The following is a 14,817-nucleotide window of genomic DNA, read 5'->3' as shown; positions in this document are numbered from 1 at the left end:
ACTTGTCCGCGACAGGCCNCCCCTCGCATGTGATATCACACATGTGATAGGCAGAGAGAAATTCTGAAGCGAATTGAATCTTCTATTAATTCTTTCCTGCCTGCAATTTTGATTCGATTTTTTTTTTTGATCTTCAACTGGCCACGTTACACTACGCGCTACATTTGTATCATTTCAGGTTAATCTGCATGGGAGTATTCTAGACAAGACGTCATCTTGTGAGTCGCAGAGTCAAGACGTTGAGATATTGCTGAGGAAGTCAAAAACGCTCATCGACAGGTAAGAAATATTTTTGGTTCCCTGTTCCTTGTCCGTCGCCCTCATCATGCATTTAGTGGCCGTATCTCCGTGTCCTTTCCAGGCCTACACGTTATCGACTGATGCACCGAAGCCTACTTTAAAGCCATCTCTTGCAAACACCACCCGTCTCTGCTTCATATATCCACATCAGAATATTATCAGTACTGACCGAATAGGCAATATACAATGCAACTACTCTCTCGTTCGTGACCTACTGCGAACTTGGGCTCACGCAATAAGTTATCAGTTGACAGTTCGTTACTATGGTAACAGAAAATTTCATAATTTCATACTTTTCATCTCACTGTTGCATTAATATACAGAATATTCCAGGTGGACAGGTGGTGGCCGCTACCTATCAATATATTGCTCCAGTGGTAGTAATAATTATACTGTGGGGTGCTCGCGTTTCGAGGTTTTACTTCACAAACTTGAACTTTCTGAAAGATGAGTTATGGTGGTTATTAGTTGTAGTACACTCAAAATTCTAATGGCTGCCTGTTGTCGTATGAGGCGCGTGCTTGTTACACTTTACCTCACTCAACCAGTTGTTTCTACTTGCAGTGATCTATAACAATTTTAAATTGTGACGTAAAGCTTGCATAGAAGTTGTTACTGAATGAATATTTGGGTTGAAGTACACATACTAAATAACCAAATAAACATTGTTATGCAGACTGTCCGCATTATACAAGTATAACATACGAGTATACGCATATCCTACGTGTTCTGAACGGTTTCCAAGATGGAGCTATTTCACTGTACACTGTACAGATGAGCAACACGTCATGTCCTCACACGAGTTGCAAAGTGCGTTGATGTTGATTGTGGAATTTTCTAAAACGTATTGTACTAGGTAAACTGTACCAACTTCGGACTTGAAAGGATTCTGACGATTAGGTATGCTGTACAGAACTATGAGGCTTATTTTGGACTCAATTCATCGTCTGGTATATAGTAAGACAAAAAACCACAACGTTTCGGAGACTGGATCTCTCTCAATCACTGGTCCGGTGATTGAGACTAGCTCTTTGTAGCGGGCCCAACTGAGTAGGTCTATCTTGCCCCATCCACCTGAGGACAGAGACATACGGTGGATAGGGTCCAAAATAAGCCTTGTAGCTCTATGTACCAACTTTGTCACTTGAACAACAAGTACTGGTATTAGAAACAGCACGTACTCTCTCTTTCGGAAGTACAGTGTGGGGTAACTCTGTCTCGGAAACCGTTCGGAATAGGACACATGTACACATACACCGTGACTTCCCCCCTGGACACTCTGTGTTGTCCTATGCGGCAGAAATAACAGTCAAATTCGTTCCGGAGGTTAACACCGCGTCGTGAAGAAGTTTTGTGGAAGTCGAGGCAAATCTGCGCACTGAGTGAAGGCTAGTGGTCAGCTTAACGTTAGTGACGCTTTACCCACGGAGAACAAACCGCCAGCACCCGCTTTATTGGAGTCGGGCGGGCTCCACTGTCGAGCTAGAAGAAGCGCTGGGATGTGAAACCCGCATCCATCCTGTAACCCGTCGCGTTACTCATTGACAGAACTTAGGGATGCTGTGGTCCGCTGGAAACTTTTACTATTGTAGCGTGTAGATCCGGTATTGGCTAACGACCTTGAATCAAACTACGAAACAACATCCGCTGATAGGCAACAAATTTGCAATAAGCAAATATATAGAGCAGCTACTGAGTAATGCTACGCAGACAAACATACGTGTGGGTATACAAGTTCATAACGCACATACAGTAATACCAGTGACAACGCAAGGAAATATTTCCGTCGGATTTTTGCTAAGGAATCGATTATATGACAATTAGACGTTAATTATGAATTAATAAAATACATGAGTGATAAAAGGTAAAGTTGTCCATGTGCTTAACTAATTAAGCACTACGCAATGAAGGCGTATGGGGGAGTGCATGTATAGATAATTATTTTGTTGACCTCGGTGCTAGTTGGAGGTGTGGTCAGCTTAAAGCCCCGATCGCCTTACCCCCAGAGAAAGAGCCTCCGGTACCTATTAGATAGGAGGCTCGGTGGGCCCCAGAGTCGGCCTGGTCTACGTGGAGAAGAGAGAATTCTTGACTCTACCGGGAGTCGAACTCCGAACCCTCGGGCGTGCATCCCATGGCTAGTCGCTATACCGACTGCGCTATCCCAGTTACTGTACTCTGGTGATATTCCTCCTTTTAATATTTTAACTACGCTGCGCTGCGTCATGACAAGGAAACTAGACATCAGAGCATCTCAGCAGAAGAGTGGGCACTCTCGCCACTAATTTATATGCCTGTTCCTCGCGAACGAAATTCTTCTGGAAGTTTCGAAGTTAAAGAAACGTGGAATGAACTTTGTACGCCAAACGCTGCCGTAGCGACATACAAAATTATTTTCTCCGTCCCATATATAAGCAAATGAAATTCCTTCCAAACTGTATGCTACCTTACCTCACAGTCTGCATTCATCACAAACAGAATGAGTCATTAGAACTGCACAAGATGCAGCTAATTTCGCAGGCGTGTCGGAAGACTTTATGTGTGCACACAAACTATTGCTGAGTTCCAAGATTCAAGAATCAACGCTATCTTGCTGTATACAGGGGCGATCGGAACTGTTCGGCTTCTATAGAAGCTATTGATCTCGCTGTGTGCATAAGCTGATATGGCGTGCAACAAGAACAGCATAATGAGGGGTCCAGTTATCCGAGGTAAACAGGACGGACAGCGGAAATTTCAGATAAGGTAAAACGCGTTTCATATAAAGGAAGCCTCTGGTCTAGTCCGAGATAAATGGAGAATTCTAGAGTGGAGCATGTGATTAGAATAAGCCAGACAGTGGGACCGTGGTGGCAAGGCTCGAAAGGAAATAGCTGATAGCTGCAGAAGATGATTTGCGGAAGTTTAGAGTGGGGAGACTGAGGAAAACAGCGAAGAGTTGGGAAGAATGGATGCAAAAGGGATATAGTTTCTCAGAGCACTGTAGAAAACGGGAGTAAATAATTAAGTAACTGCAATATAAAAACACATAAAGAGTATTTTAATAAATAATACACAGTTCAGACTCGTATATATTTATGTTTAAAATATAGTAAAGAAAGGTAAGTTCTCTCTTTCTTACATTTTAATATTTATGTTGTTACACCTCAGGGGGAGGGGGTGAGAACTTATAATTACTTTCGTCGGTTGTTACTCTTTTCCTAGTATCTGCGCTGCACTCGGCTGCCGTCGGCTGTCTTGGCTAGGGAAGCTCGGGCTCGGTTGAGGACAGGATGGTTACTAACGGGTGAATCAGAACTCCCTGCGTACATTTTCCACTATGTACACTGTCTATTTACAATAATAATTACATTAAGAAAAGGCCTGCTCTTATCTGTTTACATGACACTTCTCGCTAAACTCATTCTACTGTCCTAGTTTGTGGAGGGGAGGTGCCCTGAAACTGCACTCCTATCATCGTCTGCCACTCTCCGTTCATTTCTACCCTGTTCTACCCTGGCTCTCACTTGGTACACTGGATACTGCCTTATGATCTCACATTAACACTTGTATTAACAACAACTTTTGACAGCATGGCGTATATGAGCAAAGAGACTTACTTGCAATACACATGTAGATTACTGCCGTCATCCACCCTCTTGTGGTATACATGTCGCCGAGAGCCTCCGGCTGACAACTGAATATTATGAGTTAGAACATGATCCAAGTCCCCCGAAATTCCCTAATTTATAGTTTTAATTCGCTGATTCGGCATTGACGACAGAGGGTAGGTACTCCTACCCGGTGTCCTCAATCCTCCTAGTAACATTCTCATTGGTTCTCATGGGTGGTTGTGGGCGGACCCCTTGCGTCTTATTGCTGTGTATGCGGTCTCTTACGATTAATCCAGTGACCGAGTGAGGCAAGCTCTTGCTCTGCGATTACACAGACTTGCTGAGCATCCACATTCTTAACCTAATTGCCAGTCCTGGTGTTTACAATTTACTGTAATAACTGCGAAACGCTTTTCGCAAGTCTCTAACATTTGGGTAATACCATACCCTCTCCAATCTCAAATTTGGGCCATAACATATATATTATTTATTTAATTTTCTAAATTGACCTAATCCTTCCAGCCGCACTATGGCCCAGAGGCCGACTCAGCCTCTAACAGAAATGAGTACCAGGAAACTTCCTGGGGGTAAAGGGCGGCCTGCACGTAAGGCTGACAGCCTCACCACCATCTGTGAGCCGGTTATATAAAAACTGTCTCACAATCCAGTTGGACTTCCACTGCCTATTATAGGGATCGCTTTACTTCATTTTTAAATGAGTTGATTTTGACTTCTGCTATGGGGCTTGATTAACAGAAACCGGATAATCGCGGCTTGTATGTACGTACGTACGTATGCATTTATATAGGCATGTGGGCAGGCGGGTTTGTGAAACAGATGCATTCAATCCCTGATCAATCTTATTCCAGCATTCCGTAGTTTATAATGAACTTCATTTCTGGCCCTGAAATTCTGTGTGATGTTAGATCTTCGAAGAGAATGGTACTTGTTGATAACATTTTTTTATTGTTGAATGTGAGGTGACATATAGGCCGAGGGCAATCTGCAATCAGCTGCGAGCTTCATGCCTTCACGTAGTCAGAAAGTCACGTGTTGCGTCGCAGTAGCCGTCATTAGTGGACCCACTGAAAGCGAAACGGTGAATTTCCTTACGACGTGGCACTCGGTTCGTATTTTCTGGTTCTCTGCACTAACAGCAGCACGAGAATTAATAATCTGCACCTTTAGAAGGTAGCCGCTTCGACATCATTTTGTCAAAATCAGGCGGATATCAATGTACCTCGTGTTACATGATAAACCGCTAGAACGGCAAAATTATTATCTGTTCTCACAGCGGTGCTTAATATATATATATACATATGTATTTCTGAGGAACTTCGGTTAACTTTCGGCGAATTACAGGTCGTTATTCCCTCAAGATATAATTCATGGTTATTATTTATCTGTGGACTTTAAAGTTCTAGTAAAATAGCAGCCAATTCCACTTTAGTTGCAATTCTAACCAATTATTGTGAAGTATGACATGCTTTATCATTCATCTATCCTTCTTTGCGTCTATCTACCTATCCGTCCGTCCATCCATCTATCTATGAACCTAAGGCCCTTTTGTTGGGCCTTGACCGCTTTTTCCATTTCTTGATCTTTTACACAGATGTTAGGTCTCCTTGGACGGGGGATCAGCCCGTCGCAAGGCCGCTGCTTGCACACACAGAACGGCAGAAATACAGAATAGACTCACGCAGACATTCGTGCCTTGAGTGGGATTCGAACCGACGATCCCAGTGTTTGAGCAGGCGAAGACAGCTAATGCCTTAGACCGCGCGGCCACGGTGATCAGCAGGCAGTAGACTATACCATATATTTCTGTCACGGCAAAAGGTAAAGTAGGGTAAAGTTGCCCCCTGTTCTTGACTAATTAAGCACTACGCTATGAAGGCGTATGGGGGAGTGGATGTATAGATCCACATTTTCTTGACATCGGCACTAGCTAGAGGTCACAGATAAAAGAGTAAAATGCATTGCACGGTCGGTCAGTGTGCGCGTGTGCACCTGGGACATCTCAGTGCCGCTTTTCTGTGTCTGCTCAGGTTGGACCCTGTGTACCCCAGCGAAGGGTGCTCCGTGTCGTCTGTGGAGAACGAGCCCCTCATACCCCTCATCTTCACCAATGCTCTCCACGTCGCTGTGGAGCACGATGCGGTGGACGTGGTTCGACTCCTGCTCAAGTACGGGCTGGAACCCAATCAGGGCGGGCGTCTGGCCATTCCAGACTTCAGCAGTCTCGCTTCTGGCTCTGGGCATGGCGGGGGCAGCTTCTTTGGCGAGCCCCTGACATCCGTCTCACCCGAAGCCAAAACTCCGGATTCCGGTAAGTTCAGAGCAGAGCGAGCTTATTGCTTCAGGCTGTGGGATTCAAGAAGAAAGCGACTGAGGGGCTGTTATTTGTATTGGGGAGGGGGAGAATGACAGGGCAGGCGCGCACTCCAGGTAGAGAAAATAAAAGTATTTACTTACACTTGATTTTGGAAGACCTCTCGCTGGAGACACAGGTGTGTGTGGATCGAAGGGAAGTGGATGTTTTTAACATCCACGAAGCAGTGAAATGGCACACAGTACACTCAAACATGCTGACAAACCATAGATCCTTATGTGGCGAAATGCAGGTACCGTACCAGCTTTAATGTTTTATGATTTAGTATTATCTTGTAATGTTCATATGCCCAAACAGCTCTATGAATTATGAGATGTATTATCGTGAATGTGTCATCACCGAAATTTTAAATGAAATTTTGATATAAATAGACTTACTATGCCTTAAAAACACGGAAACAAGACTACATATCAGAATTGCTTTAACAAAGAAGTTGCGAGCGGACTGAGCAGGGAAATGTGCACCACCATTACGCTCAGATTGTGTAACATTCATCATCACCAAATGAGGATGCATTAAATAATGTTCACTTGTTACTTTATCATCTCGTGGTGATTCTGAGGGAAGTATATCCGTTAAGGGTGCTTGAGGACGACGTGTTCAACGGATTTAAGTCTAAGAGTAATTAAGTGGAGGAGAATGGAGAAGACTGCAGTATAAAGAACTTCATAATTCGCATTAGGCAGAAGAAGTGAAGTGGGTAATTGGGAAGGACATGCAGGGCGCTTGTATGTGATACGTGAATTGAATATGCCTAGCTCAGATCCGGAAGTGATTAAAAGGGAATTAAAAAAAATGAAGGGTGGTGACTCGAGGTTTCTGACTCACACTTTGTGGGAACTGTAATAAAAATTTGATTTCCGTAAGACAAGGGATGTGTTTCGACTAGATAAACTGCGACTGACACCATTTTGTGGGATCTATTAAAATAACTGTTACCCTTACTCAGACTCCATTGTTCTTTTGCAGCTCGTTTTCCGGTCTCGTCCCCGACAATAGCCCTTTCACCGCCATCGCCTGGAACTATAGCAATAGGAGTGCCTCAACCACGACGGGTCAGTTGGGTGTCTCCACCCCCACCCTCGACTTCACGCCCCGGCTCCTGCAGGAAGCGACGTCCGGCCTTCAAATACATACCACGGCAAAGGTCTTTCTCACTGGAGTCGGAGTCTGAATTCTTGCGACCCGGTGTCGCGCCGTCAAGCCAGTGGCACAGCGAACGTCGTAGTGTGTCCTTAAAATCGAGCCCGTTGATGTCACCGCGACCTCACGAAGCTTCACCCCCACAAAGAACCCTTGCACCAGTTGCTCAGCAGCCCACATCAACAGCACCGGCAAAGCATATTCCGGAACGCAGCATATTTGCAGAGCTCCGCCGCAGCAGTGAAATATTTAAAAGCATATTACTGAACCTCTCCATGAGAGAGATGGAGTCAGCTGCTACTGCGGACCAGAGCGCAGGCGCGACTCCTGCAGACAACCAAGTTGACTTGGCGAGATTACTCGCAGCTCATGAGCAGAGGCGTCTCAACCAGCAGGAAGAGGAATCATCAAGCAATGATGATGACACGTCTTCATGCCCGTCGTCTTGCTCGGAGAGCCCGCTCAGTACGTCAGAGGATGATGATGATGACGAGGGCCCTTTAGGAATGGGGAGCCCGAGGCAGGATGACCCCAATGGTCAGCTCCTGAGAATAAATCCCAATTTATCTCCTGATAAAGTGACAGAGATGACTGACGTGTACACCAGGCACTACCTGTTCACGCTGCCAGCGCTCTTCCTCGCTGTTGTCCGTGGCAATGCCACACTTGTCTATTTGCTGCTCAAATACGGCGCAGCGGTCAATTTTCAGGTATGTGTCACTGAATCTTAATGAGTGCAGACAAGTCTTATGTAGTCTCATGTGTTTCGGTGCATCCGGCTGCATCCATGTTCAGAGTTACTCGGGCCCCATCCTGGAGAGAGCACACTCCCTCCCCGTCCACAGGTGCCATCTCATAGCGCTTTATTCATGATCACTAATTTCTAGTGCCCTGATCTAAAATCTACCAGGCAACAATGCATTCGTCAAAAGGGACAAATTTTGTGCCACACAACAGGTTTCAGTAAGTAATTGGTGGCCAAAAGAAACGATTATATCCTGAAAGACTTGCCTATTCTGTGTCTCTTCCATCTTCGGTTGCATTCATTTAGTCAGAGTCACATTGCGACTGACGGTCAGTCAGTCAGTCAGTCAGTCAGTCAGTCAGTCAGTCAGTCAGTAAGTCTTGGTGTCGAGTCCCATCTGGGTTTGTTTTTGTGGGGCGCCCTCTCTGACGAGAGGACGGGTCTGTCTTTTTGTATATGCTGCTGGTCCTTGCCAGTGCAGTCTTTGTTGGGTCCGAGTCAATTGCGACTCGAGACCATATTTTACTGTCTCAGATTTGAGACTTCCTTCTTTGTCACCTTTCATTTAATAGCTTTCGCTAAAATATGTGTAGCAGCTATCTCAGAGGCAAAGGTGGGTCCGAAGCCTACAAAAATGCGGGCGAACATCCAGACGTGCAACAAAAACCATTTTTAAACCAAGGAAATTAAAAGCGACAATTCAAAATTGTTCAGGTAAGACTTTACCCATGCAACAAGGCAGTGTTGACGTTCGGACTGAGACTACTGACTCTCTCGCTGCGTCACTTCCCCAGCAGCTTGGCCAGTGTTGCAGAATTGCATTCTGATATTCCCCTTACCTGCAACTTGCTTTTTAAAACTTTTAAAATCTCACCTACATGGCTTGTGTACGTGGTATGCATACAACATGCTTCTACAAAAATCTCTCATCTCCAGAAGTTTCTAAAATGTTGTTCTTTAGTCCGTAAGTTCATTTGTTGTACGAAGCATGTAGAGTGAATACAGCAGTAGAGTACAAGAGATTTTAACGTTTAAATTTTTAAAAGTTTTTAAAAAGGAAGTTGCATGGAAGACAGGAATATATTACATTAAGTTGCATTCTGTTTCTGTACTCACCATCAGACGTCAGCTTGCTCTTGCTTGCGCATCTCGGTCTGCCATATTGTAATTAAGATCTTCTTGAGATAACTCACTGCAGACTACAATGGCGACTTATTCCCATCTCAGCACACAATGCCTGCAGTCTCATTGTTATGGTAATGCCTGAGGAAAGAGGTTAATTTTATTTCCGTGACGTTAAATGGTATCAGTAAAATTCCATATCCCTCTGCTATTGCCAGGTAAGCGTTCGTGGCATGGATATTATAGACCCCTTCACGTCGAGGGGTGCTGAAATTTTGTGCTTTTCCCATCTCACATTATAATTCCACCCTTCTTTCGCGTGAAACTTTCCATCTGCACGTGCTTATTTCTGTTCTGCTGAGGTGCAGCCTTCTCGGAACCTTGGTTTTCTTAATGAGAAACGCACATTATTGTCTATTATTTGCCTCCTTCCTTCAGCACTTCCCTGTCAGCTCTCGTAAAGCATTCTCAGCATCTTCCGGCCATCTAGTTCTGTGCATTCCAGTCACATGCCCCAACGACTCAAATCTTCTACTTCTGATATCCAGTGTCAGATGAGGGTTCTGTATGGCTCCTCCAGCTCTCAGTTAGGTCTGATAGTCCAGATGCCTTGCTCCCTTACTGGACCCGTAACTTCCACAGAGTCTGCCTCTCTCATATGTTTAACACAATTTCATAATCTTCAGTCATGGACACTATTTCGCAACTGGTTATAATGTGTTGCTGATGTTCGCTCGGAGGTCAGGACTAAAATTTGGCTGTAAGAGCTAAGTCGTTATTGTGACCGGTTTCGTTTTCGATGAGCGAGTAATCGGGGTTCTATTTCTGGGAGGAACAAGAGATTTCCTCCTCTCAACTTCACCCAGCATCCTATTGAGTGGCTATCATCGGCTAATTTCCTGGTGTGACGCTGACAAATCATTTCCATCTGGTGCAAAGTTTCTGAATACATGGACTCACATCTCCAGTCCCTTATATGAAGTCATGGCACTGGGTTAAATTAAGCACAACAATAAATTTGCCATAAGACTGAACGCCTACAGCATTTTCAGTCTTGATTTCGTCACCAGGTTCAGGTGCAGCTNGTCCCTTATATGAAGTCATGGCACTGGGTTAAATTAAGCACAACAACGCCCACAGCGTTTCCAGTCACCAGTTTCAGGTGCAGCAACAGAATAATCAGTACTGTTGCTCTCAACAGGACGGCCACGGCAACACGGCCCTTCATCTGGCAGTTTGTCAGGCGACTGTGCCCTGGGAATGTGTACTGGACCTGGTGGAACGAGGCGCGCAGATCTCTCTGAAGAACCGAGCGGGAGTGACAGCCGCTGACTTGGCACCTTCGTGCCTCCTCGCGAGGCTTCAGGACCAAATGCTGAGCGACTGCTGGTCAGGGCTCGGCGCTGGAAGCAGCAGTACGGGCACGATGGTACCTCAGAGCAGTAGCGGTCTGGAACCTGCCGGCGCAGCGCCCGCCGTAGCGGCCGCAGGAACCTCTGCAGCCAGAAGCAGCAATCCGGCCAGGATTCTCCGCAAGTTGAGGACTGCAAGCGGCACCGCAGCCATGAGGACCGAGTCCGCGGAGGAAGCGAGTTCCGCATCTGTGGAGATGTTGGCCATGTCATCGACTGGCTCGGTGCGAAGTCGCGGCAGCAGGTACAGTCTGGAAACTGGTGCCGCTGCGGGCGGCAACAACAATAACTACAAGGTAAGTTATTTCGTGCAGATTGACAGTTTTCGTGTGGAAAATATTAATACCAAGAAAGATACAATCACATCGGAATGGAAAAATGTATCAATTGGGAGAATTCATTATTCACACCCTTCTTTGCAAGAGTTTGCTCATGAAAAGCTAACGAAAGAACATTATACAGGTGTTCAATCAAGGAGGAAACTTCTCAACATCGCTGACCGGATCCAATATTCCTCACAGATTAACAGTACTAATTACGACTTCTATTTTGAACAGAACATGTCAGCTTAACTGTACGAAATCTAACATGAAGCGTGTACTTAAGAAATTTACTTACAGCTGTAGTAGACAGTCATAGTATGAATTCAGGCTTCAGTCTCTAACCTCACACGTCGATCTATAAAACTTTTTACCCGGTAAAGACACGAATCATGACTTTAACCTCGAACCCAACAGCTTGAGCTCTACACAAGCTACTACAAAACAATGCTTCAAGCATGAACCTAACATGGAGGCCTGTGAACCTACTCCTGACTTAAACTTGCTGACATACAGACCCGGTATCCACACTCAGTAGAATTGTAGCTTTTCTCTTGAAGTAAATAACAGGTTTGGCCATAGGCCCAGTTCTAAGCAGCAGTGCGAAGTCCAGTTGCAAGTTTAAATCCAACTTGTTGACCTATAGGCTTACTGCACAATAATAATACTGATCTTGATTTCGACCTTGAGCCTAATATTTTGGCCTACACACCCGCTCAGAATCCAAGCTTAAGCCTAGTGTATCAGGCTTCAGGCGTCATGCCAGGTGCTACCATCAATCCTGGCTTCAGGATTTACTTTCCTGTAGGCCTAACATCCATGCTTTACTATTTGGCGGAAAGTAACCCATTGTGTTTCCAGCAAATGAAATTTCACCCCCCCCCTCGGATCCTTCCTTATCGATTTGAGTCATTTTCTGATGCGTCATGCTTCCTGATATCGCACGTCATGCAAGTGGAACGCTTTGCTTTCTGGTCACTGCGTTCTACATATGCTGACGAGCAGAGTAAACCGTTCACAAATTCTCGTTTATTTGCGTTCATATGTTGACCCTGTTATTTGCTATGTACATTTCACAGGATGTTTTAGGAGGAAATGTCAGTGCTCCGGGAGATGATTGTAGAGGTCAATGTAAGTGAAAAAATTTGATAAAAACGTTCATCAAAATCTGAATGGTTGTGGGTATATGGGTGTTTGCATCAGCACTGAGAATGTCATTAAAGTATTACTACCTAACGTTTAATGTTTCAAGATCGGCATTTTGAATGCTGTACAGCAAATACCGAAAACCAAGTTATTTAAATTTACAAGTTTTCGAAACTGCAGTGTCATTCTCGATGCATTTCGCAGCAAAAACGGCGCATTGTTCGTCTGTGTTGGTCGTGACGCTCCTTTATGTGGGCTGCGAGTCAGCAAATTGCCCCGCGGATTCTCCACACGTACGCACCTTAATCCGTGGGGTTAAGGTCGGGTGACCCTTTGGCGCCCACGACCGATCCATCTACCAGATGTTGTATCATCGCGCGGGAAAATTGTGCAGGACTTTCGTCATGCTACAGTACAAACTCCTTTCTTTTTGTTTTAAGCTGTGCAAGAAGTAACTCCTTCAGTAGAAATAAATAAATATTCCTCAGCGCACCTACTTCGAAATTTATTATTTCGATTAACAACTGTTTTCCTTACTGCATTCATGCTATGACCTAAATTTATTAAAAATATACTCAGTGAGTAAAGTTAAGCACTGGGGCTTCGCTCATGACTAAAACTGTTGAACTGAAATAGCGGTTACTGCCTGGTCACTTTCGTTCACTTTCTCGACGCATTCACGCTCACTCCCATAAAATCTGCTAAGGCAGTGTTTGAACTGTGCCTTGCAATCGGTAGGGGTGGAAACATCCTCACGGTAACTTGGAAAATACTCGATATGGCCGCTCTCAACTCTGCCAGCATCTTGATAAAGTTATCTCACTTCAAGCTAGCAGGAGGAGAACAGGAAATAGATCAAGTTCACGCCACCAAGAATAATTGTCGATACACGTGGCGACTGGCGACGTGATTTCACTGCAATATTCAACATGATGATCACCTCCAGAATACACAACAGTAAATCAGAGTTTTGATTTCTGATAGCGCGTGTGTGTGGCTGCGTATAAACGAATTTAAATATCAAATCGTGGGCGCTTTTTAATTTCTAAGAGCCCGCAGGAACGCGCCCCATCTCGGTAGACTTGCGGCAAAAGGTGGATGTGGGGTCCCTCATAACTTCCCGCGCCCCCTATTAGCGCCTCTTCAATTCCGTACACGAGAAGCGAGAAGCAGGCTTTCCGAAGGCAGAGGAGTTTCTTCGTTTTCACACATTTCATCATTTTTATATTACAGGAAGAAATGCATTGAGAGTGATGTAAAAATCTGTAAAGCAAAGCTGTAACTGTAATTACACACGATTTAACATTAAGAATGCCTGCATTCTGTCAACAGATGTATTATGTATTTCTTTGTAATTCACAGGACAAGCACCGATTATGTTCCTAACAGCACTTGCCAGTTGGGATATGTAGCCTATTTGGTGTGAGGTGTTTCTAAACATTACTCACATGAACTGGTGGCTTCAAGGGTTAGGAATGTCATCTGAACATACGAGTAGCTGTAAGTCTGTCCGCATAGAATGCAGATACGCCAATTCGCTCCGAAGGAGCAGCACCGTCATTAGATCACTCTTCACAGCGCATGTCTCGGTTTCCTCAGTGCGCGATGACAACTGCGGTGAGATACAGCAGGTGTGCCTCAGGATGAATGGGGCAGAACAACATATAACCTTCCCTACGATGGAAGTCGAAGGGTGAGGGAAGCAATCCGAGAAGTTACAAGAGATCTTTTCCCACCCTCAATTCCGAGAAGTGTTGATTAAAAAAGTTTCGAAAGTCCATTTTACCTATTCTAGAAGGATCTGCCCAGTCATGAATAGGAGAACTTCAAAGGATTTCATCTAAAACAAATGAACGTTTAGGAGCTAATGCTGTAGGACTGCTGTGGTTTAACGAGGAATCGTTACGAATTGGTAAATCCACTCTTCTTTATTTTGAAGTAAGATGGACTTGAGATATTCTAAAATTATCCCGAACAGAAATATTTTCTGTCAGCTCGGTTACCTAACGCAGAGTTAGTTTCTCTTGACCAGTTCACTTCACACCCTGTCCGACATCTGCAAATATGATAGCCGTAAAATTGCAACAGTCAGGAAGTGAATGAAGGGAAAATGTAGTGAAAGCAAGGACTGAGGTCTGAAGGCAGGAGGACAACTGGAGCGACTGAACAAAAAATGCCAAGCCAGGAAATGAAGAATATGTAAGGATTTAGTGACTACACACGAGTTTCGATTGGCAATTGGATTTATTAAACGTTTACAAATCGTAAATGTGGGTAACTAGAGCCCTCTCGCTAATTCTTGTTCTCGACTGATCACTACAGCACGCACCAAATCTTGGATTTTTTAACTAGCTGTTGCTTGGTAGCGGATACCAACACTGTCCTCTTCTGCTCACGTCGTTATCGGTTGGCGACTGCCTCACAAGTAACCCAAATGCTCCACTCTCAGAGTCAGAGGCAGAGGCAGATTTATTTTACAACTGGCGGTGTACCACTAATCAGTTCGTCTTGGCGATCAGCCTCTTGAGGCTCGCGAGCAAACATTTCGTTTTGCAACTGAGCCCTCGCGGCAATAGTCTTTACGTAACATCCTCTCTGACGATAAGATGGGTTTGTCTCTTCTGAATAGGCTTGGCTTTTCGTC

The 14,817-nt window shown here is 44.7% G+C and overlaps 1 protein-coding gene across 1 annotated transcript in view; it reads left to right on the top strand.

Moving 5' to 3' along the window:
* LOC111863042 overlaps positions 1–14,817 on the top strand; it is a gene marked incomplete at its 5' end in the record, with an annotated part of 254,203 nt that overhangs the window by 29,206 nt on the left and 210,180 nt on the right. Inside the window, 4 exon segments of the mRNA XM_023848988.2 lie at positions 179–279; positions 5,942–6,222; positions 7,255–8,138; positions 10,497–11,003. Coding sequence (XP_023704756.2) covers positions 179–279; positions 5,942–6,222; positions 7,255–8,138; positions 10,497–11,003 — 1,773 coding nt within the window.

This window comes from Cryptotermes secundus, unplaced genomic scaffold (assembly GCF_002891405.2).
Source record: "Cryptotermes secundus unplaced genomic scaffold, Csec_1.0 scaffold1452, whole genome shotgun sequence".
Classification (NCBI taxonomy): domain Eukaryota; kingdom Metazoa; phylum Arthropoda; class Insecta; order Blattodea; family Kalotermitidae; genus Cryptotermes; species Cryptotermes secundus.
Note: the sequence above shows the minus strand (reverse complement) of the source record. Positions and strands in the feature narration are given on the sequence as shown.